The sequence below is a fragment of the Podarcis liolepis genome (genome assembly GCF_965112155.1).
Source record: "Podarcis liolepis genome assembly, chromosome: 1".
In the NCBI taxonomy this organism is placed as follows: domain Eukaryota; kingdom Metazoa; phylum Chordata; class Lepidosauria; order Squamata; family Lacertidae; genus Podarcis; species Podarcis liolepis.
In genome coordinates this window covers 73654540-73682295 of record NC_139554.1, presented here as the reverse complement: position 1 = coordinate 73682295, position 27756 = coordinate 73654540, and the positions used below count along the sequence as shown (strand labels likewise).

General features: G+C 43.1%; 1 protein-coding gene across 7 annotated transcripts in view; it reads left to right on the top strand.

Moving 5' to 3' along the window:
* KCNQ1 (potassium voltage-gated channel subfamily Q member 1) overlaps nt 1-27705 on the top strand; it is a 322417-nt gene extending 294712 nt beyond the window's left edge. For all 7 annotated transcript variants that reach the window (XM_083462722.1, XM_083462720.1, XM_083462724.1 and 4 more), the window contains one exon: nt 22034-27705. In XM_083462722.1, coding sequence (XP_083318848.1) covers nt 22034-22231 — 198 coding nt within the window. In that variant the 3' untranslated portion in view covers nt 22232-27705. The remainder of the gene's footprint in view (nt 1-22033) is intronic.
* Nucleotides 27706-27756: the final 51 nt, after the last annotated feature.

Genomic DNA, 27756 nt, shown 5'->3' with positions numbered 1-27756 from the left:
TTTTTTTCTCTGGAAGCGCCCTCAAATACATGCGCCAGCAAAGAACACTTTGCACATACATTTGAATTCCTTGCAGGAAGGGAGGCTTAAAACCTTGCATTTTGTGTCTAGAATAATTTCAACCCATCATGGTACATAATGCCTGTGAAGAAGAAGAAACGTTCAAACTGATTTATTTTACACATTCACAGAATGAATTGGAGGCTGAACTGAAGCAAAGCCAGAGCTTCTTGACTCTCCATTCTTTCTTTTTGGGGATAATAACACAATAAATAATTGCAGGACAGTTATCTTCTACACCTTGGCTAGGCAAACTAAGGCCCGGGGGCCAGATCAGGCCCAATCGCCTTCTCAATCTGGCCTGTGGACGGTCCAGGAATCAGCATGTTTTTACATGAGTAGAATGTGTCCTTTTATTTAAAATGCATCTCTGGATTATTTGTGGAGGCTGCCTGGTGTTTTTACATGCGTAGAATGTGTGCTTTTATTTAAAATGCTTCTCTGGGTTATTTGTGGGGCATAGGAATTTGTTCATTCCCCCCCAAAAAAATATAGTCTGGCCCCCCACAAGGTCTGAGGGACAGTGGACTGGCCCCCTGCTGAAAAAGTTTGCTGACCCCTGTTGTACCCAGAATTGATGAAAAGCTTCTTAGAGAAACACAAGCATCTGCAGAAAAACAGTGGTGCTTCTTACATGAGCTCAGCCAATGACCATGACTTGGTAGGTTGGGAGCTGGAGGGATGGTGAAGTGGTAGTTTCATACCTAACTGCAGGGCCATTCCCGGGGAGTAAAATTGGGAGGCTCCTACTCTAAGTTTCCCAGTGGCAATCGTGCTGTTGGGTCCTGCAAAGTTCAGTATTGTTGCAAAGCTTTTAAGTCTCTATATGAAGCTGCTGGAATTTGGAGCATGGTGCCATTAGGATGCAGTTGACTTTCAGCTTTACTTTTCTGTATAATCTGAATCAAGTGAGGCTGTGTGGGTGATATATTGTTGTCTGGAGACAATGATGGGTTGGATGAGAGCCAGTAGACTGATGAGCAGTTATCACGGCCAGGAGCTGGGGAAATATCCTGTTCCTGATGGGGTCACACTCCCCTTGAAGGGTCAGGTCTGTAACTTGGGGGTACTTGTAGGTTCAGCACTGTCACTTGGGGGATCAGGTGCTTTCTGTGACTCTGACTCCTTACGGGGTCCTCGCTGCGGGATCACATTCACCCAGTGCTATACCAGCTGCACTGGCTCCCACTGGAGTACAGGATCAGGTTTAAGGTACTGGTTTTAACCTTTAAAACCCTATACGGCATAGGACCCTCGTACCTACGGGACATCCTCTCCTGGTATGTCCCACGGAGGACTTTACGGTCTTCAAACAAAAACATCTTGGAGGTTCTGGGCCACAGGGAGGTTATGCTGGCCTCAACCAGAGCCAGGGCTAGAGACTAGGGCCCTGTGGGACTTGACATCTTTCCGCAGGGCCTGCAAGACAGAGCTGTTCCACCAGGCCTTTGCCCAAGGCACAGCCTGACCCCCTCCTTTGGTAATCCTCACAGAACTCTAGCCTAATGGTTGCCATTAATTTGATTTGAACTGATTTTAGAATGAATTGATTTTAGAATGCTGTATTACTTTACTGTTGTTAGCCGCTCTGAGCCCGGCTTTGACTGGGGAGGGCGGGATATAAATAAAATTATTATTATTATTATTATTATTATTATTATTATTATTATTATACATCTATCAAAGTGATAAGTGACTGAGAAGGTAATCATAGACTGATTGTCACTCATCAGAATGGCTCAACCGTAGTATACACTTGCAATCTGAGCTTTGCTTTCTACAATACACAGATTTCAACATTAGGTAAGATGAAGGTGAGACGGAAAGAAGCAGGTGAATAATACAGTGGTACCTCGTGTTACATACCATCCCCCTTATGAGTGCTGCGGATTACGCACTCCGCTAACCTAGAAGTAGATGCCCCTTGTTGTGACCTTTGCCCTGGGATGCAAGCGCGGCAGCAGTGGGAGGCACCATTAGATAAAACGTGCCTCATGTTACAAGCAGTTTCCTGTTATGAACGGACCTCCGGAACGGATTAAGTACGTAACACGAGGTACCACTGTACCATCGTAACAATGCTGTACTAAAATGGTATGCATGAATACAGAACAGAAGGCTTGTTTGATGTTATCTTCCCCTTATTTTTTAACATCCATGTGGATGTAAGTTAGGGGAAGTTCACAAATATATTTTTCCCTAGTCCTTGGGGATAGTAGTTTCCCTAAATTAAATAGTATTGTCATTTTTTCCTGGTTGGTAGGCTCCAAACAATGTTTATGCACTGCCAGTGAAACACGCCATAGAAAAGGGATGATTAAGTGAAAGAATTATAATTATTTTTGGTCTGCCTTTTTGTTTTGTGTCCCTCCTGTAAAAGAGAGTCCTTTGTCCATTCTTCTGTCTTAGAGATGTGTTGAGAAAAGGAACAAATTAAAATAATAAAAGTTGTTTGAAATTGTGGGGAAAGAAGTTTAAATATGTTTGTTTGGTTGCAACCTGGAGTGGAAAGTGAAGCCTTGAGCACAGAGTAGAAAGGAGATGATTATCAAGGTTCTCCTTTATCAGTTCTCTGACTCTGTAAACATACTGTGAGCTGACGTGTTCCAACAAAATAGTTTAACACTTCTCAACAAAAGAGACAGCTTTTCTTTCTTCACTTCTCTTCACTCTTAGTGGAGTGCTGCTTTTTTTCAACAACAGCAGTTCTAAATTTTTCTCTGGAACAAGTTCGAACAGGTTCATGAACTTAGAGAGAGAGAGAGAGAGAGAGAGAGAGAGAGAGAATATCCCTCTGGCCAGATAAACTGCTTGTGTTTGGAAGATGCTTCCCCAGTACAGTAACCCGAGCCAAGATGTTCATATTTATTTACATGTGCCATGGAATGAATACATAACTCTGCTATGTTAGTTGTGTTGTTCTTCACACTTTTTTTTAAAGAGATACTGTACACTCAGGAAATGACAAAACTTTTAGAATCTGCACAAAACGATGGCCAAATGATTTGAAGTCTTGCGTGTGGCTATGAGGAGGAAATTTAGCTCTAAGAACTCGGTCAAACATGAGTTTGGAGCACTTAAAAGCGAGGCTTGCTATAAACAGTGTTCTAGTACCAGTTCTTTAAATGCTGCAGAATACCTGTAGGAGCATCTTTGACCATTTAAGTGCTGCTGGTACTCTGACTACTGCCACTACCAGACACTGAAATATGATTACATGCCATTAGATGGTCAAGACAAGGGTGGGAAGAATTGCAGACTGACAGTAAGCAGACACAGGTGAGGGCCAAAATAGAGCTAGTGCCCTGTGCATATCACCTAGTGTTAAAAGTAGAACCCTCAATTTACCTCATGCTTTATGAGTGAAAACAGAAAATGCTTGAATAAATATGGTTTTCTTACGGTCCGGAGCCAGATTCCTCTTTATTAGGAAATAAGGTCAAGGATTCTTGAGTCAGAAGAGGCATTTCATGCAAGGCCAATCCCAGAAGCACTTCTGCAAGACAAGGCTGTAGTGCCACTGCCCATCCAGGTCAAGGATGTCACACTACTATCCTCAAAAGAAGCCCCAGTATGACCCAAGTCTCCGCTGCTCCACCAGAGTAAAAGTATGATGGAGAGAGCAGAGCCTCTTTAACGGAAGAGGCGCCTTTCTGTGAAGGTAGAGCTTATAATTGGGACAGAACTGCAGCTGCTATATAGGGGTCTGTCTAAGGTTGACTGTTGCCAAAGCAATATCAGAGCCCTACATAAAGCAGCTGTGATTTGTGCCAGTGGAGGTTAGCCCTCTCATCAGAGCAGGGTGCTCTCATCACCTGTAGTTTGGCCCACAGAGGCACGTATGCACTGGCTCTAGATGCGCAATCTCTTGGACCGGTTCAAGGCACATTTGCCCCATAGGAGTTGGATCTGCAACAGAGGTAGCGGTAGAAACCAGAGGATACCAGGAAAAGAGGGTGCTGTGAAAATGTGGAGGAAGGTAACAAATTAAGGCAGGATTAAATGCCGTCTGCTGCCCCATTACCAACCACACTTCCAAGTCTGGTGAGAAAATAGTACATAGCTGTCAACCTTTCCCTTTTCTTGAGAGGAATCCTATTCGGAATAAGGGAATTTCCCTTAAAAAAAGGGAAAACGTTGACAGCTATGAATGGTAGGGCTATGACAACTCACACCTGAAAGCTTTGTGCTGCAGTTGTGGTGGAAGTTGAGCAAGAGAGAGAGAGAGAGAGAGAGAGAGAGAGAGAGAGAGAAGCAGCAGCAGCAGCAGCACTTTGAACACACAAGGTGAGACCTGGGGGGAAATGGAAATGCAGTCTCTTGAGGGAAATAGTGTCTGGATATTTTCAGTACAAAATAAAGGAATGAATGGGCTTGGCACATAGGCAGGGTGTGTGGGGGAGAGAAAATCTAGCGTGGAAGCACTCCTAACTGCAAATTTGAATGGCTTTCGGAGGGGGTCGAAATCTTTACATAACTCTTGCCAGAACGCAAAACACGGTTTTGAAGTTACTGCTGGAAAAGTAACATAGTTCTGCTATATGAATATTACCTACTGACTGTTACGTGCACAATGAAACAATTTCACAAGGGGGGGGAAATATCGCAGGCAAAACAATGAAAATAATTTGGAGACAGTCAAGAATTTTTTCAAACAGTACACATTGTATGTCTGCTGGAATGGTCTGAGTTTACACTGTATTGTAAATACTGAATTCAAACATAGACTAAACCAATTCTCTTTGTCCAGCCAACCCCACAGGGTGCTGGTAACTCCTGTCCAAGTTAGCTGTGGAATTCAACAGTATTGTTTCACTTGTTGATGGAAAATGGAAAAATGTATTTAAATTTGCCCTTTCTTTTAACTGTGGCATGAGATGTTCCTTAGTGAATGAATAATCAATCAAGCACATCATTTGCAGAATGAATGATGGGTATAGCTACCCATATAATCTGGTTGTGATGTAAGGTTTAGCCTGCAAAACAGATCAGGTCCGGTGGAAGCAATATATCTTCTACAATCAAGGCTAGCATATACTCAGAACCGTACATCACCATATCCAATTCTTCATGAATGTTGTGTTTATTCTGATACAATGGTAACCTGAATTACAGGGGCTTTTTCATTGATGTTTTTGGGAGAATTATATTGTGGGTTTTGATGCTTTTTTAAAAAAACAAACCTTTGTTTTACACATAAATTTTCTCTGTGTGCTGACCCCCCCCCCCATTATTCTGTATAGGTGTGTCCTAATGTTCAGGTTTAGTCATGTCTTTGAGACATGTTTTTATAATTTTGTGCAGACTTGCTGTGAAGTAAATTAGCATGTTTGTGGCTGTGTGGGGCATATCTCAAAATGGCTCCTGTGTGGCATGATATAAAACAAAATGGCTGCCACATATGAAAGATCAAAGAGAGAGCAGGGGCCACAAAATGCTGCAGCAATTGAAAGAAGGGGGCCCATAAGACCATCAAGTCCAGGATCTAAAATTGCTTAACTGTATCACTATGCATCATTATGCAATTGTCCTTCTTTATGTTTTGCACATCTCCTAGATTTTGCAATGCAATTCTTGGCTTTGGGGGGGGGGATAGCAACATTGATATAAAATGTGCATGTTTCACTCTTACATTGGTTATATAATGCACATTTTAGGGAAAATCCATACAAAAATAAAGCTATTTTTGGTACATTTCTTAAAATTGCAGATATGAGACTCACAAATGAACGCATATAAAACTGTCATGGACCAGAAATAGACTGATCATATAAACTCATATAAAGATTTATGCCCAACTAACCATTTAGTTAATGGTTAGATTAACTCCAGTTAATCGATTTAAGATTTCTTTAGCTAGCTGATAGTATTACTCAGGACTTCTACTTCAGCCTATTCCCTCATTCCTCCCTTTGAGTCCCATGTCTGCTGCAGCCGGTGGGCCATAAGCTTGAATTTAATGCCACGTCTTATTCCTGGAATCTGTTGATAGCATCAGGCACATTAGAAAAAGGGCAAATATTGCTCAAGGGCTGTCTGCTTGCCGTTTGGCCAATCCCATTCCAGCTGTATGTGGCATCATATTCATTATGGCAATGCCATCTATGCTGGGGGTAGGCTTGATGCCAGTTTAATCAGCAATTGGCAATCAGACACAGTGGAGTGAAGGTAAGGTTGGGCGTTTGACCGGTCAAAAAAGGCATTGTCAATTGACCTTTCAAATATTGTGAAATAATGCTCAAGTCTCTCTCTCGCTCTCTCTTTTAAGTATTAATAGGCAGTCAGTTTACTGATCAACAAATAATATTTGACCAGGTAGTTTGCCAACATGCCAACTCTGAGTGAGGAGCAAAGTAGACAAGGTGGGGGAAGCTCTAAGGTAGGCCATACCATTCTTATACCTTGAGTTAAGAACTTAATTTGTTCTGGAGGTCCATTCTTAACATGAAACTGTTCTTAACCTGAAGCACCACTTTAGCTAATGGGGGCTCCCGCTGCCGCTGCGCTGCCGGAGCACAATTTCTGTTCTCCTCCTGAAGCAAAGTTCTTAACCCGAGGTACTATTTTTGGGTTAGTGGAGTCTGTAACCTGAAGCGTCTGTAACCCGAGGTACCACTGTAAAGCAGGGGTGTCATTTAGAGAACAGAACAGGTGGATGAGAGGGGGGTGCTGAACTCACATTTCCTCTCCCTGCAAAGCCACGTCTCCCCACCAGTTTTCTCCCAGTGGGGTTCCATGACCAGAATTAACCCCCACCAGGGAGACACAGTTTGGGGGGAAAGCATACGCAGGAAAGAATTTGGCCCTCCCTTCCAACCATCCTGAGCAGACCAAAAATACAATAATTATTTCACTTCTTAGTACAGTTAAACAAACTCAGGATGGCTGTCATTGCCATCAATGACACAAGCTTGATTATAGAGGGAAATGGGATTGTGTTTTGATATTTTACTTTGTTTTTAGTTCACAATTGAGTCAAGTCCCTCCCCTCCCCTCTTTCATTTCACTTTGTGACTGGCAGTGCTTTCGAAATGGTTAATTATAGCATGTAGACTGCTTGAAATGAGCTTAGAAATCTGAAAGGGAGGTTTCCTTCATTAACTGAGAAAGCAGCACACAGTCTATTTGATATGAAAAATAGTCCAAATTACAGTCGTATTCATGGCCTGCTGGAATGGTGGGGTTGTTTTGGAATTTTTTTGTGGTGTTTGCAGAGGACTCTTGCCAAGAAACCATTCTCTCAGGAAATGATAAATGGCAGTTTTGAGACTTGAGTGGCCTGCACTGTATGTCTTCGTAACTGCTGACTCAATCATGTATATTCCTGATGTCTGTCACATTCTGAAAATGGGGGATTTATGGTCCTGATTCACAAGCCCATTATTGTTCTGCAGTTTGGGGCTTTTATATGTCATCTCCAGAGTGTTTGTTTTAAATGCCTTGCAAACAAATTTTTAAAATGACTTCTCACATGAGCGAGAATCCTTGTGAATTTAACTCTCATTTTCCAAGAGTGCTTTGCAGTTTCTTTACAGAGGTTTTGCTGCAGATAAAGGCTATTCAGATAACCTTTTTCACTCATCTCTGTGTTCAGGGCTGGGTCCAGATATATGTAGGCCCTGTCCAGCAAGACATCTTCCCCTACACTGTGAATCCATGCTAGTCACTTCTCTGATCCTGTGTCTAGCTTCCTCTCTCTCTCTCCTACATGCCCAGGGGCTGAACTAAAAAATTTTGGAAGAGACATGGCTGCTGTGCATTCAGGTGATGGGCCCATCCTACAGTGACAGAGTGATTGTTTATGTTCTGTCCAACCAGGCTTGAGGAGGAAAGGGGAATGGTGATGATAATGATCAAAGTACAGTACTAAAGTAGATTCCCAATTTAAACCTCAATCTTTGTGTAGCTTTCTCACTTTCACATATGAGAATTTGCTAAGTAACTCTTATAGACGTAAGTTGAGGATAAACACATTTTCAGGAGTCCGGTACCCTTCAGAGATACTGTAGTCTAGAAAGGGACTGGTTTCCCTTGATAGTGAATGTATTTCTATTAATTTTCTGTCTGCCAGTTTTTGGTGAGTTGACTGCCAGGTCAGATTTGTTTTGACGTATTTTATCCCTTTACGTGATCTCTATATAATGCAATGCTTTTCAAAATGGCAACTAATACTTAGATGTTAGGCCCTTTAAATCAGTCAGGATGTGAATAAACATTGCAGGAGATGTTGATTGAGCTCTAGAACTGGAAGTGTGGAGTTCTGTAGAGTCACAGCGTTAACTAATGCTGACACGGGCTTTGAATAAAACAAGGCATTTCTGCCAACTAGTCCTCATTTTGCAGGACAACCCCCTTCTGGCAGTTTGTAAAGTTATCCTACCTTTCCCCGTTCGCTTTGTAAAGTCTTCACCGGGGCTTCCTGTGCTGTATAATTTTGAGTGCAATTTTGAGGTTGAAAGGCAGTCAGTGAAGCACTTAAGGATGTTTGCATATTTGATGCATGAACAGTTCCATGGACACGCATTATGCCAGTGGGACAACTCACCTGCTGTGCTTGATCAAAGCCTTACTTAACGAAGCACTCCCTACAGCCTGTAAAGCTCATAGGGATAGTTCGTTGTTCAATCGAAAAGGCATCGCTCATAATAACTATACTTGCTTGAACTTCCACTTCATTTAAATTTCCCCTGCACAGTTTTAATGAACGTTGCACCATGGATATATTGCAGCCTATATGTGCCAAACTACAGGATCCCTTCTTACCGTATTTCCGTGAGCCATGTAGTTTGTAGGGGTTTTGTTTTTCTTTCTTGTTTCTGCAGAACTATGGTAGTAATAGAATACTGTCTGTCTCCTGCGGTGGCTGATTTAAAACTTTTGCCACAAATGGTGACCCCCCAAGTTAGCGGTAGGCATGATTAGTACAGGTGTTCGCTATATGCACAAAAGCACTTGTAAGCTGTGGGTCTCTTGGCAGAGGTCAAGTTCATGTCATCTTCTACACATGGAAAGCTTCTTTGTCCAGCTCTGATATACAAGCCTGCTCCAATAATGAAATTAGCCATAGAATTGTAAATAGACTGCAGTTGGGGGAGAGGGGAAGGAAACCTCGTGTTGACCTCTTCTATTATGTAATCACCGCTGTGCACAGGAGTTGTGGGCTCTGCTTCTATTGGCAGCTGAAGTATTGTTAGCGGGAATTTAGCCTACAAATGATCCAAAACGTTCTGGGAAAGTAGACGAATTGTACTAGGAAACCCTAAAGCTAGCTGTAAAGCCTTCATGGTAAGAAGAAGAAAAATACCCCGTGCTTTTCTTAAAAGCATCTTTTTTAAAAAAGCTAAGTGATGACACAGTTGAGAAGTGAACTCAAGTTCAAACCTCAGCCCATGTTTTCTCATATTGGTTACCTCATTCATATATCTTAATCATTCAAGGGCCCATGGGGAGATGAAGGCCAACTTGCCAACTCCGTACCTCTCAGGAGGTGCTCAGAGTTTTGCATGTCTATGACCCAAGTAAGAATAAGCCAATAGTTTGACACACAAAAATTGGCGGTAAAATCTTAGGCTTGAAAACACAAATTCAATTTAAGGTGTAAAAGATTGATTGTTGCATTTTGTGTCTGAACATGCACATTTCTTTTGTGTTATTCTCATTTCTGATTGAAAAATCCTCAGGTTTATGAGGTCCATACGCCCCTTTCCTCCTTTAATGTGAACATAAGGAGGAGTTGATAAGTTTTTACTCGTGTCTTCCATTAACTTAAATTTAGCATTACATCTAAAACCTAATCAGTGGTTAATTTTAACCATGGCTTGAAGCAAGATAGCTTTATCAACTATGTTTTGAAGTTGGCTTTTTTCAGTAAACCATGGTTAAGACTACCTTCGGTTTGCTCATGTTCAGACATAATGCTAAAGTGATATTAAAGTTTAAAACTGAAGTATAAACTTCCAATATTCTTGAAGGGGGAGAGAGGGGACGGGCAATATTTTATCCATTCCAACCACCAGTTCAGACATAATGGCTCACTATGGTTAGAGGAAATTCAGAAAGGGAGAAGGAGTTCCCAAGGCCACAACACATTACCTGTCCTCCAAAGCATTTGTAGATTTGTCTGAGCTGATAAATTGTCATGCACTGCTGGTTCCTGCTTACTCAGTTATGAACATTATTTTAAACCTGAAAATGATCCTCACTCCATAATAACTTCTGTGATTGTCCTGTATACAACTCCCATAACATTTTCCCATCCCAAAACAGTGGATAAACATTGACATATATGAAAACATGTGGTATACTACTGAATAAGCTGCTTGTCAGCTATCATTTTGAAAACAAAAGGTTACATTTTTCAAAGAAAAAGTATGGTTGTTTCAGATTCCCTCCTTTGGCCACTATGAATGCCAGTTCCCCCCAGGAGGTGCATTTTCTAAACTAGCCTTGCCCAACCTAGTGCACTCCAGATGATGTGACTGCAGTTTCCACCATCTCTGACCATTGGCCATGATGGTGGTTGTAGTACCAACAACATCTGGAAGGGACCAGATTGGAGAAGACTTCTCTAAACTATTTGACTCAGGGGTGAACCTTACAGATTCATGCAGTAGTGTTAGAGTCCCTTCTGATATTTCCTCTAGGTGACATGGGGGCTTCTGCAGAGTAACTTCCCATCATGCCGCTCAGTAATGTCAGAATTCTAAGGTGGTGTGAGAGGGCCCCGTGTCATGGCTCATTTCCTCACCAAAGTTGCCCTTTGAGGAATGGGAGCAGTGCTTGTGTGAGAAGAAGCAATGCGATTGCCTCCTCCCACATGACCACAAACCTCCAGTCTAATCAAGTAGTAGCATATTTATTGATATTTGCATTTTATAGGCAGGAAATTGTAGGCGAGGGATGGAGACTTGCCTCTGAAATTCATTGCTGAGTACTGAAGTATATTTCGGTCTCCCAGGCCCATGCTTCTAATATTTATTATTTATTCGCTCCTTACTACCCTGCCCTCTAGGGCAAGCCCTTACAAAGTAGCTTAAATTAAAACGCTAAAAGTAATGAAACCATGGAATTAAGAACTTGTAATAAAAACAGTAGCCAATAAAAGTTTGTGTGTGTGTGTGTGTGTGTGTGTGTGTACACGCATACATATAGAACCAGAGGAAGAGAGAGAGAGAGAGAGAGAGAGAGAGAGAGAGCAGAGAGAGAGAGAGCACAGAGAAATTCAATAAAAACCTCAGTAGAATTTTAAAGTCTAAAGTCTAAAGGTGCCTAAAGGTCACCAAACAGAGTTTGGGATGTGGGGAGGGATTTCCTCAAGAGGGAGGGCCACCATTGAAAAATGTAACCCAGTGGACCACTCTGTCTCTCAAGTGAGGGAAAATGTGAATATTCATCTGAAATATTGCCTGCTCCAAAACAGCAGCAATGTCTCAAGGAAAGTTTGTAAGATAAAATCACAACATGAGACGAAGAGCCAGGGGCATGAAAAGACTGCACTGCTTTGATATTTCCTGTTCCTTTTTGCCATAAATTCATCTCTGATAATAAAGCACTGAAAATTGCATTTGTGCAGCTGGAAGGGGACTGCAAACCACCCAGTCCAAATCTCTGCCCTCAGGTGAGAGCCGTTAATCCACATCACAGATGAATGCCACTGCAAATGAACATCTATCGCCCATCAGAGTATGCAGAAACAAACTTGGTGACCTCTGGCACAAGTGCCTGCCCCATTCAAAGACCCTCTAAAGGACATTCATTTTGTAGGTTACAAGTGCAGCATGATGTGTGGGGCATGCTGCCACTGGGAGAAACCATGTTGCAGGCACCTCCCATATGATCTCCCCAGTCTATATAGATTTTTATTTTTTAGTGGCGTGGGATGCAGCCATTGACCAGCAGAACCCCCCCCCATAAGCCCATCAGCACAAAGGACCAGAACTGGAATGTTAAGGATGAGCAAACCAGGTCTCAGTAAATGAATTGTGTAGTGCCATTTTCCACTGAGAAGACTACGCCCCTAAAGTCACATTTTCACTAACATTTCAAGCACAAACTTGCACTGCTGTTTGTAAAAGGGGGAATCAGGCCAATCTGAAGGTGTAAGAAGCCTGTTTATATAAATAAATAAACAAATAAAGCCCGCAGAGTTAAATCTTCTTCGTTCCTCTTTAAAAGCAACACTGTTGCCTGAGCGTAGTGAGATGTGAAATATAACATATGCAGTGCTGAACTGAACCGACGTGATACATGGCATGTTTGCTTTAAAAGACGGGAACAATCTCAAATCTGGTTTGAATTAAAAAATGTATGTGCGAGACACAGAGGGAAGGCGGGGTGGGGGGAGCCATTGTCTTAGCCAGCATCTAATAAAATAACTGTTTGAGAAGAGAGGGAATGTCTGCCTTGTAACAGCATAACTGTAAAATGCATCAGATGAAAAAAAAATGTATTTATAGCACTAGAGACCTGTGAGCGTTTTATCTCATTCTTTTCAGTCCTTTTTTTAATAATAATAATAAAAATCTTGGCATCTCCAGGACATACTATGATGAACCAGAACCAGAACAGCTACTCAACGGTGAAATTATCAGCAGGCACAGGCAGGGGGTTATTAGTCATAGCCTTAGTATCACACTGGAATGAGAGCCAAGGATTCAAGAAGCGTAGCAGTCCATTTTGGAAGGGAACCAAGGTGTGTGTGTGCGCGCGGACACACACACACACGTGCTTACGGTGAGAGAGGCTTTTCAGAGGTTCTTTTATTCCTGCTAGAGTCACTTTGCTTTTTTGTTAACCCTAAGTATTCCAGTGCACCAAGCTCATAACAAGAAACAAGAGTTGAAAAGATGTTGCCGCTGAATTGCAAAACCTCTCACGGCAATCAAAAACAAGTGGTGGTAGCTGTTTTAAAAATCTGTAGTAAAAGTGGAAATACTTTAATTAGCAAGGAGTGAAGGACTAGGGAAGCATCCTCCACCTTGCTGCTTCTCTCAGGAAATTCACATCAGTTTGCTGGAGTAGGGTTGCTTCCAGGCAACCTGCTTATTGAACATTCATCCTGCTTTGTTTGCAGGGAGGTTAGATGATGTTGCGTCAAAGCTAATGTTATATCCCACACTTTCTAGGGCTTTTACCTGTCACTTTTCTGATTGCAAACAAAACCTGATATTTTGGGGAAGCAGGTTTGTTGTGCAGTGCCTCCCAATCAGCTATAATTGTGCAGCCTGAATTCGCCAGTATCTGATTGAATCCTACCCAAGAATAGCGAGCGTCTGGAAGCACCCTATGTTTTTGTGCCTCAAATGTCATTCTGTCCTCAGTGGAAGGAGCTCTGACACAAGACATGTGGTCATAGGGAGCTACTTAAGGAAACAATATGATCCTGGTTACATGTAAGGGACTGCGGGTTCCCAAGCAGTGACTTGACCATCTTTAGGAAGATGTGGTCCAGCTTCTCTTTATGTATTTCGATATGAATGGAGAACCTGGGGCATCTTCTTTGATGTATGATGTTTCTTTGCCTCTCCTTAGGGCCACTTTATTTATTTGTTTGTATGCATTGTTGTTTTTTAAGTGTGCATATGTATTAGGAAGTCATGCTCATACAGAAAGTTGCCCAAATTGTAATGTGTGTCAGACAAGCCTTAGAACCGTCTTCCTATACCCTAACCAATGAATAAGGTGCATGGTAAATTATAAATTACATTTTTCGAATATTTCGGCATTGGGGCAAATAGCATTGGAGCTCTTTACGCAATTGTGTCCTGGCTCTCCCAGTCAGAAGAGGAACTGGAACCCGTGAGGCTTTTATTTTCAGACTAGAGTGGTACATAAGGCAGTCACAGGTTGCAAGAATCAGTGGTTACATGAGAGCTGAAAGGCATGGCTAATCACCAGCTAAGACATTGAACAAACAAACAACACACACCCTGCAACAGCCTTTGGAAGGATGGGGCAGGCACAGCAGTTAACATGGCAAGCAGCTGGAGTCCCACAACTAGACAAGCAAACAGGCAGCCCTAGACAAGCAAACAAGTGAGCTGGCTAGGTGAGGTCTGTGTGTGCTGGCATTTCCATGTCCTGGGTTATGTAGGTGAGGTAGGAGGTTCAGATTTGCTCCCAGGTGCCTCCCCTGAGAGTGAGGTTCCTGTGTAACAGGGGAATATGCTGGAGGTAGCTCCTCATCTGGAAACACTAGGAGGGGCAAGTCTGGAAAGGAAGTATGCAAAGGCACCCCTGAAAGTTTGCCTGAGCCTCCTTCAAAGGACAGGTCTATACCCCCTAACCTGCTGGGACCCTCTCCAAGGTATTCCACATTTAACTTCCCAAGCTCCTCACACTCCTCCTCAGGTTCGGACCATCCGTTCCACAGGACTCATGAGGGGCGGCTTTGCTCATGATTACAATAAACCTTAGGGGTTGGTTCGAGAGAGTCGATTTTTGAGACATGGCTGAATGGCAGTTGCTCGTCCTCTTGGGTTTCATAGTACATGCGACTCTCAACTTATGCAGGGGTTATGTTCCGAGGATAGTGCATAAAGCCCAAATTGTGTATAGTCAAAACACATTGGGTGCAGTGGAGGGTGGGATTGCCAAAGTTTTTTCCCCCTGACACCCACCCCCTAGTTGCCCCATTTTATTTACAGTCGTACCTCAGAAGTCGAACAGAATCCGTTCCGGAAGTCCGTTCGACTTCCGAAACATTCAAAAACCAAAGTGCGGCTTTTGATTGGCTGCAGGAAGCTCCTGCAGCCAATCGGAAGCGATGTCAGACGTTCGGCTTCCAAAAGAGCGTTCGAAGACCGGAACACTCACTTCCGGTTTTCAATCATTTGGGAGCTAGAACGTTCGACTTCCAAGGCATTCGGGAGCAGAGATACGGCTATTTATTTTTAAAATTGCCTTGGGTGCAAAGCTAAATGCAAACATGTTAAATACACGTAGGTTTTGATTTACCTATATTCTTGGGAGTGACAGGTACGCTTTTCCAATTAGCATCACATGGCAATGGTAATAAGGCACAATGCACAGTCCAAGCTACAGCCACCCACCCCACCAGGCACACAGGTCAGCAGGGGGCAACAGCAGCTGGGCTGTGAAGATCAGATGCAGTTCACAGGCTCATCAGACCTCTAAAGTGGGTTGAAATGGGTGCTTGCTTTCTATTGGTGCAGACGGTGGGTGAGTGTTGTAATGCCATAATGCCTTTATCCAAGTATGGATAGTAATCTGGAGGAGCAGATACATAACAGGTGTGTGAGAGAGAGAGTTCATGCATGTGTGCATTTTAGTGACATCTTGTATGAAATATTGACTGCTAAGAGCAGCATAAGAGGCACTTGTTCTAATGTTACTCTCATTGGCGTGCACTTAATTCATCTTCTAAGTATAAATGTTTCAGTTGAAAGCGCTAAAGAATAATCTCTTGCCTTTTTGCTGTCCTTCCCCCCCCTCCCCCTCCATTAAACTGGCTGCATCTAGAAACTGTGCTCACCCACCAAACCATAGATGTTGGACAGCGTGTTAGCTTGAGTATTCCCATATGTTTTCAGTAATGTTTGATTTATCTACAACAAGATTCAGCCACTAGTTGTAATTATTTGAGGACTCTCTGAAATGGGAGATTAATTCTCTAAGTGCCAAGTTCCTTTGAGTACTTTGTACAGTGTTGTAATAACCACCAAGGTATGTCTCAAGAGTTTCAGCAGAAAGCGAAGATAGCAAGATTTCAGAATACTTCCTTTACTTGCTGCCTTTTATCTTCATCCCGACTCCTTCCATAACTGTTCGAGCTGCTAACAGGATTTGCAGTCTCAAGAGTGAACATGGATGGGGTGGGTGGGGGTCTACCTCCCCATTTTTGGGTCCAAACGACTTTGTATCAATAGAGAGCTTACACCTACCTTGCATGCTTATATGTGTGAATCCACAATCAGACAAGTGCAAGCCAGCTGCATTCTCTCTACAACATAGGGACCCGACAGTGACCTTGACTCCACTGGGAGTTGGGGGAAATCAGATGAATGGCATATGCATATTTCCTTTGAGGCAAGCCATAGCAGGGAAGCCCGGGCACTCTCCATGCTCCCACTCAGACTATTGGCTTGTTTGTTATAATGAAAGGCTTTATTCCAGAATTCACTACAGCACACAGACATAGGTTGGGTTACAGGTTACAAAGTCAGAAGGCACCGCAGAGCTCTAAGGTATAAGACCCTGAAGAGCAGGGTAGGAAGAGTCATTTGTGAAGATGTGAGTCATCCCAAGCCTTGGAACAGACTCAACCAAGCAGATGGGCTCTGAGTAGGAAGTGCCCAGTCTGTAGAGGCCGGTACAGTTGCCTCTACATACATCCCTAGAGATGGGAGCAGCAGGGACAATGGGGCCAGCTCACTGTCAGACTTATCCCTAATCACCTCCCTTGAAGGGGTGGGGTGCTTCACTAACGGGGAAGTTCTGGAGCCATGGCAGCTGGCTGGGACACAGCACTTGGACTACCTGATGACACAGGGGCAGGTCGCTCTCCTGGCAATCCACTCAGTCCCTCCTCCACACCTGGATCACCACCTCCCAATCCACTGGGCCCCTCTCCAGGATCTAATGCTTCTGACTTAGCATCCTCCAACAGTATCTGAGACAGCAGGCCAGATTATGGGGCCCAGGACAGACTGTACAGTTGCAGGGGAGAACAGATGAGGTTCTCAGAAGAAACAGGTGACTGCTGGTACTGGTCTTCCACCACCACGGCTGCCATCTGAGATGGTTTCTTCATGTGCCCAATGGTAGGGCCTGACTATCCAACTCCCCTTCCGTCAAGACAGAAGTCCATTTTAAATGATAAGTAATGTGGTGCAGAACCTACTACCATTCAGCTGCAACTGAACATATGGCCCATTGGATTTGGAAAACAAAGGTTTCCTCATATGCTGACACTCATAGGTGTGCCTTATTTGCACTTTAGAGACTGCCGAATGTTCACTGCAGGATTCATCTGTTATCTCAGGGCAAAATTTGATTTGATGAGTAAAGGAGTTGTATTGATTTGCTGCAGGGAAGCACTCTTTTCAGTGGAGTCATTTTGGTTCAAAATTCTATGAGATGTCACTGAGCAGCTAAAAGAAAATAATGAGCATTGCAGATCCAACTAATCTGATTGTGTAAAAGTTGCAGGCCCTTTTAATATGACACACGCAGCTGCCAAAAACTGCTTGCTTTTGCATTTTACACAAAAGAAGCAGATCAGTTTGAATTATTTTTATATTTTATTGGTATGGTTTGCTGTTTTCACTAAAAAGCTCAGAGCTGTCCAGAGGAGTTGCTATTACAGCAGAGTCAGCACTTTTTTCTGCCTGCCTTGCTTTTATTACACCCCTGGCTTCATAGCTAATTTTCTAATCAAGTAAATGTGTTTGAAAGCCTGACTCCTAGGGAAGTGTAAGGTATGCTAAATGTAAGGTACACTAAATATAGTTCAAACTTGTTTAAAGAATATGGCATCGCTTCACTTTCTGTAGGTTTTTTTCCGGCACAGCATATTAACGCTCTCTTGGGCTTCGTATGAAGCAAGCGCCTATGTGCTTTGTTCATTGTGTAGCATTGTGAGAAAACCAAATGAATAAGAGGTGCCCAAACCCAAGTCTGCAGGAGCCTGATGTGGCAAAACTATAGAAAGTCCTGCAGCATCTTGCACCCTTACCTGTGAGGAAGCATCGCTGAGCATAGTGGGACTTTCTTCCAAGTAAGCCTGTATACTATAAATCCTATCCCACAATATATTTGTTAATCTTCAAGGTTTGGGTATTATGTATACTGTATAAGGAAGTCTGACTGCACATTACATATAGCCTTGTGATTCTTTCTTTTTATAAAAAAAACTTAACTAAAAACAGCTTCTGATGCAGCGAGTTGCAGGAGAGGAATGATAATGACACTATTTCTTGTGCGTTTTGATACTGCTTCCCTCCCCCCTTTTTTGGCTCCCAGGCCCCTAAATAGTGGACTGCATATTTAAATACAATAAAAACAATGAAGCAGTGCTTTAAATATTCCATTTATCTCTATATATGCACATCTATGAATGCAAAAAACAGCAAAATGGCAGTCGGGATAAAAATAGTCTCAATTATCATAACAAGCGGGGGAGGGGGGAAATTCCCCACCAGCAAAAGGAGGAAACCAAAGGAGCTTAAATAGCATGTAGAAGGACTACTGAACTCCATCCATTTTCCTGATCAGAATCCACCTATCAACTGTTTTGTCTCTTGCCAAGGAAATTATAGGTACCTCTATATATCCTGTACAGTGGTGCCTCACAAGACGAAAATAATTCGTTCCGCGAGTCTTTTCGTCTTGCGGTGTTTTTCGTCTTGCGAAGCACGGTCTGTCGCAACTGTGCCTCTTCAAGCGGCTTTAAAAAAAAAAGCGCAAGACGTTTTTGTTTTGCAAAGCAAGCCCATAGGGAAATTCGTCTAGCGAAGCAACACAAAACCGAAAAACCCTTTCGTCTAGCGAGTTTTTCATCTTGCGGGGCACCACTGTATTGCAAGGGCAGGGGTTGAGGAAGCAGCCTAGGGGATAATTTTGAGTTGAAGAATGTCTAGAAGGGAGAGTAAGATAGGGAATTTTTCCATTTTTTATAAAAGAATAAGACAGAGAAAATGTACCCATTTGTGTATGTTATACACAGTTTGGACCGGGGGGGTGGAGGAATGACTAATTCATACATCCTATATCCCTTGTTTTGTTTAATTGCAATGCAATATGCAGGCACTAACTTCAGCATATTGTTATTATTAATTGAATTTGTATACCGCCCTATACCCACAGGTCTCAGTAGAGATGTGCAGAATCTATCTTTTTGAGTAGGTCCTGTCATCCTAAAGGTGGTGCTCCTGCAATCCAGTTAGAAGTCTTTTGGGTGGGTGTTGGAAAGCAATTGTGGGTGGGGTAGAGTTTTCAATGGCAGGTTAAGGGACCCAGTGAGAGCCAGTGTGGTGTAGTGGTTAAGAGCGGTAGACTTGTAATCTGGGGAACCGGGTTCGCGTCTCCGCTCCTCCACATGCAGCTGCTGGGTGACCTTGGGCTAGTCACACTTCTCTGAAGTCTCTCAGCCCCACTCACCTCACAGAGTGTTTGTTGTGGGGGAGGAAGGGAAAGGAGAATGTTAGCCGCTTTGAGACTCCTTCGGGTAGTGATAAAGCGGGATATCAAATCCAAACTCCTCCTCCTCCTCCTCTTTTTCTTCTTGTTTGTCCTAGCCTAAAACTGCACTGCTTGCTTAGCAGGCACCATTCCACAGGACCTCCTGTGGTACCCAAAAGCACCATCTACAGTTCATGGCTTTTCTTATTTTACATGAAGTGCGAGTTGAATAGATTTCTCTTACAGTCATTTCAACTACGTTAACTGGCTTCCTTATTATAGGGCAAACAAAATAATTTCTGTTCCATGGGGCTAGTATTTCTTACTGTACCATCTCATGGCTTAATCTGGGGTTAGGAGTTTGAGGACTGAGCCTTTGTCTTGTATTGGGGATGGGGGGGCCAGGGAAACCCAGCTGCAGTGCATCCACCATCACCTCGTATTTTTGTGGTCTCTGTATCTGCTTCCCAGCAAGTGTCCAAATCGCTTGACAAAAACAGTCTTCTCTTTCGGCCGAGAAATATTTGAGCCGTATTTGAAAGGATCCAGGTTTGTTGATGTTTTTCAGACTTATTATCTTTCGGTGTCCTGAACGATACTTGGACAATAACCAGACGTGAATAGATTGATTTCTCTGAAGCTGGAGTTTTAGCAGCTTCAGCACCTTTCATGGGCTTTGCTAGGGAGGCGGGGAGAGGTGCTGCTTTCTAAACTAAAGCTAGATTAGGGGTAACTTCTGCATAGACATGGTGCAGCATGAAACCTGTAATTTAGGTTGCTAGTCAGTAGTAGTAGTTGTTATTATCATTATTAGGTGGCCTGCTGTTTTTGAATTGAGCATGAACTGAACAGCCAGCAACATTGACTTCAGCAACATTGGGGTCTTGGTCTCTCTGTTACACACACACACACACACACCCCAAGACACAATGGGACATTTAACCCCTTCCTTTCCCTTGAGCAGCAAACAGAGGCTCTGAGAGTTCTCTGCCTGTGCACTTTAGCTGCTACTGTAACATAGCCTGTTGCTGTCTACACTCGAGTGAGAGAGTTGGAGATAAATGGGAGGATTCCACCCAAAGCAGCTGGTGCAGATCATGTTAGCGGAAAGTGTGCTTAAAAGCCTTTGGTCTGGCTTAAGTGGGAGAAAGCAGCAGAGGGGCATAATAAGTTGGTCCTTGGGGGCTATGCTTGAGCCATTTTGCTACTAATTGCCAATACCTAATCTATGTAACTATTTCTGACATTTAAAAAACAAAAACTGTTGTACTTTGTCAAATCTGCAACAGTTTTTTAATGTCCAGGCATGGTCTCTCTCTCTCTCACTCTCTCTCTCACTCTCTCTCTCTCTCTCTCTCTCCCCCCGCGCCCCCACCCCCGGTCCCTTTAGGTTCCTATTATCGCTAGAATTAAACAGAAACTAAATCCGGGCATGAGAACATTAGGTGCCCTTGTCACACTATATTGTCCGCAGCACCCATTTTGAGATAAAAGGAATCCTTTCCTATGTGAGTGGGCAAGGAATTAGCAGGGCTTTTATTCTGCCCTCCCCTCTCTAAAGTGCCAGCCAGCACAGCTAAAAGTGAAATAGAGGGGTAGAATATCTCATGCCAAGTAAATCCTGGTACAGATTATTCTCCCATGCTCTCTTATCCTTTAAGAACAAAGGAAGGCAACAGGAGCTAAACGTACTCTCCATACTGCTATTCAGTTTGTGAGGTTCCACAAATCCCTTGTTGCTGGGATCATGAAAAATTCAGTCTTCCCAACAGACACTCCTTCGTCATTTCCCAATTAACAGCATTTGTTTTGATATTGTAGATCATAGCTGAAGAGGTCAGTCTCCTCCCTACCCACCCACCCACCCCTGCATGCCAACTTTTGTTCTGGCACTGCTGCTATTTGTTCCAGGCCTGTAGCTCCACATTTTCAAATGAATCCCACTGAAGCAGAAGGCTGCTGCGGCAGCGGCAGCAGCAAATCTAACAGATCTGCTGTCATGTATAGCTCTGCCCGCCGTACATCACATTCTAAGTTTCGTTAGTTGAAGTACTTTCTATTCACTGTAGGTTTAATAAATAACAGGTTTTGCACCCGTTTCATTCCAAGTCATATTTTCCCTCTTCTTACGTCACAGGCATGTGTCCTGAAGAAAAAAGGGTTTGCTGTGCAGCTTGCAGCCTTCTCTCACGCTGCAGCAAAGAGCACGTCTGATTCTGAAATGGTGTGGGGTAGAGGGTTGTAACTTGGGCATCAACCTTCCCACAGACTGTTGCCCGCATGCGCATTAGAAGAGTGCTCAGGTTGTTTGTTTATCAGGGCAATCTGGCACTGCAAACTTTTCAGTGGTGCTTTATTTCTTTGGAAGACACACACATACAATGAGCTTTGCCTGAATGCCTAGGCAGCCACATCTGTGTAGTGTGGTGTTCATATGATGTGTCCCACAACACTGCCAAAACAGTCAATGGGATTACATAAACAAGCGGCTTTTGTTTGCTACTCCTCAGTTTTGAAACTCCCTTTCTGTTGGGAGTTTCCCCAAAGACCAACTGTAAGTGTTTTTCGAGAAGTGACAAACACATGCTAATTCAGATAGGACTTTGATACTGAATTCTAAGCAGGGGTGTATTTTAGCAGATGGTTATATTAATATTTTTTGCATATATGTAAGTCTTATGAGGGTGGCCAGTCTTTCTACCCAGAAGACCAAAAAAGTCTCAGCTCAACCGTGACAAACATTTGAGCTAATTCTGCTTTTTAAATCTCTGTCTTGAATCACAGCTTTTTTCACTCTCGGATTCTGAGTGGGTGTTTTGTTTGTCTTTTGTAGGTAGTTCAAATGGATCAGAAGCTGAACCTCATCACAGACCTGCTGCAGCACCTGGTTTCCATGCAGCAAGGAACCCAGGGCAGCAACAAATCATCTCACAGGCATGATGTCAACGCCGAGCTCTTCCTCTCCAGCAACACCCTACCTACCTATGAACAACTGACAGTTCCAAGGAGAATCCAAGATGACATCTCCTGATGTAACAAACAGCCCTTTTAATTGACACTGAATGTTGTGAATCTTGATGGGGGTTGGGGGGGAAATTAAAGCTCATATAATCAGCCATACAAGAATTAAACAGGCCTATTGAACTAACGTTACTAACCTCAGATGCATTCTTCCAAAGGCAATTATACGGACAACCACAAAACCTTAAAACTCCACCCTGTGTTGATTATCAATGTGGTACTTTCATAAGTCCTGTTTTTATTCCCTGTGTGAATAAACTTTCCTACTGTAATTTGTCGCTACACTGAAAGACCAAAAAAAGCTAACACAGGCAAAATGTCAATCGCTTTATGTGCTTTCTTTATTAAGCACTGTTGCTGCTGTAAGCAAGTTTCTGAAGTCCTGCACAAACACCCTTGAAATAGTTTGAAAACTCCACAGCAGCTATGTTTGGTGGATGGCACCCTATGACTCTTCAATAATGATGATACTTGAACATAGATGGTCACCTGTGTATTCTGTTTATGACTCTGCTGATAGCAATATCGTTTTACTAGTTAGATTTTAAAGGAAAATAAAGTATGTGGGTTGTATCATATAAACATACTACTGTTGTTCTAAATAATGGCAAAAGCATGCATTGAGTGATTTCCCGCCCATTTTCATTTTTAGCCTGTTACATAAGATAATGACTATAATTTTTTTAACCAAAACCCCCCCACCTTTTTCTTCAGGGATGAACTAGTGCTTTAAGCCTAGTACAGTATGCTTTAAGCCTAGTATGTATGTAAAGAAAAGCAATGTCTATTTTATTAAGATACAGTGATTTCATGGGGATGCAGAAATATTGCATAGGAAAAATTGTTGTTGTTGAATCATACTTTGCTGCCAAAGAATTTATATGTAGTATTTATCACAACCATCTGAGTGTGTTTGTCTTCAATGAGCTTTTGGAATTTATTGCTTTTTATATTGATGTGGGTCTGGTCTGTTTCTCAATGTACTGTAACTAAGCACAGGTCTAGAGTAACTGGATCTTGTCGATAAAGGGCTTGAAATGGCAAGTTGGGGAAAATACTTAAAGCAGCTTTGGACGTTATGGAAATGCTCTACCAGCCAAGTTTGCAATCACTTCTATGTTAGCTGGTATGCTCCTCCATAATGCCCGAAAAGAAGGAGTGTGCATGCCCCACTAATGCTAAGATGCACATACTCTTCAGCCTCTTTGGCTGTAAACAAAGAGGCACTGCTAGCTAGATACTGAAGTGCCTGGCAGTGCACCTCTATAATGCCTGAAACTTCTGTATGCACCAGAGAACTGGGAGGAGCAGGAGCTACTCATCCTTCTACAAGCCCTTCTTATTCAGGAAAAGAATATATGATCTGCATATGCGATAGATCAGTATCAGTAGCACAGATACAATGTCTGTGCTGTCTCGCCTCATTGCAGACATAGCGCTTTTCAGTGAAGTTGGTTCACATGTGTGGTGAGTCATCAGGTGCTGAGCAATCAAAAATTGTGTGTGCAAAACTCAACCAGCCCCCCCCCCAGGGAACTAGAGAAAGAAAGTGGGCTTGATGCAATTTGAAGACCCCCCCCCCCAAAGTATGTGACTTGACAGTGAATTCTACAAATTCGCTGTAGAAAATTTCTACAGCTACTTCTGCTTTAATGAGCACAATTGTAGGTTTGTACATTCTGCAGCAAGGAATGAAAAATTTCCCTGGCATAGAATTTCAATTCTATTTCTGTGGCCCTGAGTAAGGTACTTAAATATATGGTACAATATCAGGGTGATCAAGCCAAGCAAGCTGTAGCTGAAACCACAGGGATTCTGGGATATTCCTGATAACCTAGATAGAAAATGGAAGGCAAGCCCTGCTACTCATCCCACATAGTTGTGGTATTTTTTAGGGGAAGGACTGAGTATGAAAGAGCTCTCCTCCAACCTTGGCTATGATTCTGCTATGCTTTTGTGAGCGTAGCATGCATGCCCACATCTCAAGAAAAAGATTGTGTACCATCTGCCAGAAAATCATGCAAGGGAAAGTTACTTGTCCTGGTCCATTGACAGTTTCTTAGTCTTCTGTTGATGACCTCCTGGGCCACTATCAGATTAAGTGAATGAGCAACACTTAGAGGACCTCTTTTGTATGGAGACCTGAGGGTGCTAAGTTTCCGGCTTTGGCACCCAAAGGTGACAGACATAGCAACTAAAGTGAGGGACAGACTGCACACATGCCAGTGGTCTCAAAATCAGGCAGCGCAAAGGCTGTGGCATAACACCTGTCCTCACCAAACAGCATTCTTTCCATGGGTGCGGTAATGAAATGAATGAACATTTTGTTCTCTGAGAGCTGCCTTGCACATCATATTTTAGCAGATACACATTGGAGCTGGAGTTTGTGTCCACCAAAAACAGTGCTTGAATGACTCCAGTATCTGTAGGGCAACCTGTGGCCCTCCAGATGTTGCTTGATTAGAACGGCTACCGCAGGGGTCGGCAACCTAAGGCCCATGGGCCAGAAGCGGCCCATGGAGGCCATTTCAGTGGCCCACAAGCCACCCCCGAACCGAGCCGCCCGCTTGGCGAGTCCCTGTGCGCTGCACTAAACCGGCACAGTGCGGCGCAGGAACTCTTCTGCGGCTCCAGAAATCATTTCTGCGCGTGCCCAGACACCGGAAATCACGTCTGCACATGTCCGCGGCACCAGAAATCACTTCTGCGCATGCCCAGACACTGGAATTCACACTTTTCAGCGTCTGCGCATGCACAGAAGTGATTTCCGGTACCGCAAACATGCCAGACGTGATTTCCGGCATCATGCTGCGCCGGCCCGGCCCATGGAGGATCTCCGCGGGAGTGATCCAGCCCATGCCTGGTAAGCCTTGCCAACCCCTGGGCTACCGTCTCTGACCGTTGGCATGCTGGCTGGCATGGATAAGTCCAGCAACATCTGGAAGACCACAGGTAGACTACCTCTTTATGCTAAGAGTTACTGCTGCTTCAAATGTCAAAGGTTTACTTATATATGCAACAGCACTGTAGTCTATCAAGGAAATTCTATACCCAGCTATCCTACACAGCATCTAAGTGAATCTCTTGCACATGTTGAAGCAGCAAAACTCCAGTATAACATACTGATACCTTCTGAGTCCTGAGAATGCTGCACTCCTAACAGAAATTATATGATATCATAAAAATCTGAACTGAATCCCATTGCCCACTTTCGATTAATTTTAATGGGTGTTAGCTTAGACTTGAAAAACTAGCACTTTCTGTGAATTCACTTTGATGCTTCTGAAGTGACATTCTCCCTCTTTCTACACCTGCAGTAATTCTATAAGGAATTCAATTCTATAGTTTTGTATCTTCTATCTATGCCTACAATATTTCTTTTGGCAATCTAAACTGACTGCATGATATAGACTATTTTTGACAAGAATGCACTGCTAAAATCCTAACTGGAAAACTTTTGTTGGTAGTCTAGGATTCATAAGGGATTGTTCTGGCAGGCATACCTTTTTGCACACGATAATTTTCTTCTTTCTTCTGTGGTGATTTGTAGGAAGCAAGTAAATGTAACACCCTCACCAGTTCTGTTTCAAAAGCAGCGAACGTATCCTAAAATCAGGGAAATGGGTGCTTAAAATCATGGTAGTTGTTTTTTTAAAAAGAAAACATTTTTCAACATATTGGTACGGTGGCGGTTTCAGATATTTGTAAAAGAACAAAATTGTAAAATAAAGTTTATCCAAGTAAGTAGCTGCATTAGATCTTTCACCGTTTCATATACCATTTTAATAGAATTGGATGCTGGAAATTCTGGGGCAAGAACAGGACATGATAGCTGCGTAATACTGTTACACAGGGCTGGCTCTACCATTGGCAGAGTAGGATTGCCTCAGGCAGCAGATGCTAGGGGGCAGTGGCTGCAGCCCCTGGCTGTTCCTCCTGAGCCCTCTGACTGGATCCTTCTATTAGAGGACAGAGGTGTGCATGCTACACAGCCTACCCTGCACACCTAAAACATCCTCCTTCCCTCAAGTGCGATGGAGGATGTTGTCCTCCCTATAGGCATCTGGTTGGCCACTGTATACACATAGCTTGGGTATGTACACAATTCATAAGTTTGGTAACACTATGCACATAGTCAGAATGGCCACTGTGAGAACAGAACGCTAGGCTAGCTGGGCAATTGGCTACGATCCAGAAAGCTTTTCTTATGCACTTAGTTCTTATGTTCTGTCCCCAGTTTTGAAGGAAGATTCAAGTGCCTGTCCATTTGAGTTTTGCACATAAAATGGGGTGGGGTGCAGCTTTCCTTGGCCTCGGGGCAGGGGGGTGGATGTCGATGGTCGGTCCTGCTGTTCTATTTGGCTATGCTCTGGCATGATGGCTAAGCACCGCCTTCATGGCCAGAGGCAGCAGTTCTTCTGAAAACGAGGTGCTGGAAACTGCAGAAGAGGAGAGTGCTTATGTGCTCAGGTTCTGCTTGTAGGTTTTCCGCTGATAACAGGATCCTGGACTAGATGGGCTACTGGTGTGATCCAGCCAGCCCATCTTGCATTCTTAGGTTCCTATTTATTGGTGGTGAGGAATCAAATGGTACATAGCAGTGAATTCACAAAAAAACAGAGCAAGGAAAATACAAATCTCCAAGCTCCACATTCATGAATTAACATGGGGCACAATCCATCCAGAAGTCCTACGATGTGCATGCCCCATTGAAATTAATGAGAGCAATGCAATAGAAGGGCATAACATGGAACCCCACTAGCAAGCCAGCAGGCCATCTAATTCAGCATCTTTTAGGTCTATCAGTGGCTTTATTAGCTTTATTTTCCATAATTTTATCTATTCCCCATGCACACCGGTAACCATTGCCACTGCTTGCGGCTCAAAAAAATCTTACATATCCATAGGAATTTGAAGTCACAACTCTGGGTTCCAAAGACAGCCACAAAGCTACAGGCCATATCAAGAAGCCACCCACCCCATTACTGTGTTCTTGTGTATGTCGGTTTCATCACAGTGGGTCTTGCACCGAACAACTTCCTGCTGGATTGTGCCCCGTGCATCAAAGATGTCTGCCTTGCATTCTGCCACCTTTAACAGCACCCAGATCCACTGCCTGAGGTAGTCCACTTCCTTCTGCCTCATAATTATGCCATCTGCATCCAAAACGTCTGTTTCATAGCTTGAACTTTCTAGGGTGTTGTTTTAAACATTTCATTCTTTTTCTCTGGACAGCAAAGCACATTCTTCTATATCTCATTAAATGGAATGTAGAATATATTTAAAATCACTCTTCCTTTTGTACAGCAGATGCATTTTAAAGGGTGTAGAAACTTTTTGGAATATATAAGTGGGGGTTATTCTGGGGCATTATGTTTTATAAGAAATCAAGAGAGAACTGTTACGATTTTCAATCTGTTTTTAAATAATGTTCACTGTTGTAATTTGAGGCTGTTAATTTCCTAATAAAACACAGGACAGGAATTGTATGCTGTTTCATTTGGGCTGAACTTCACTGGTTTGATATCTCACCAG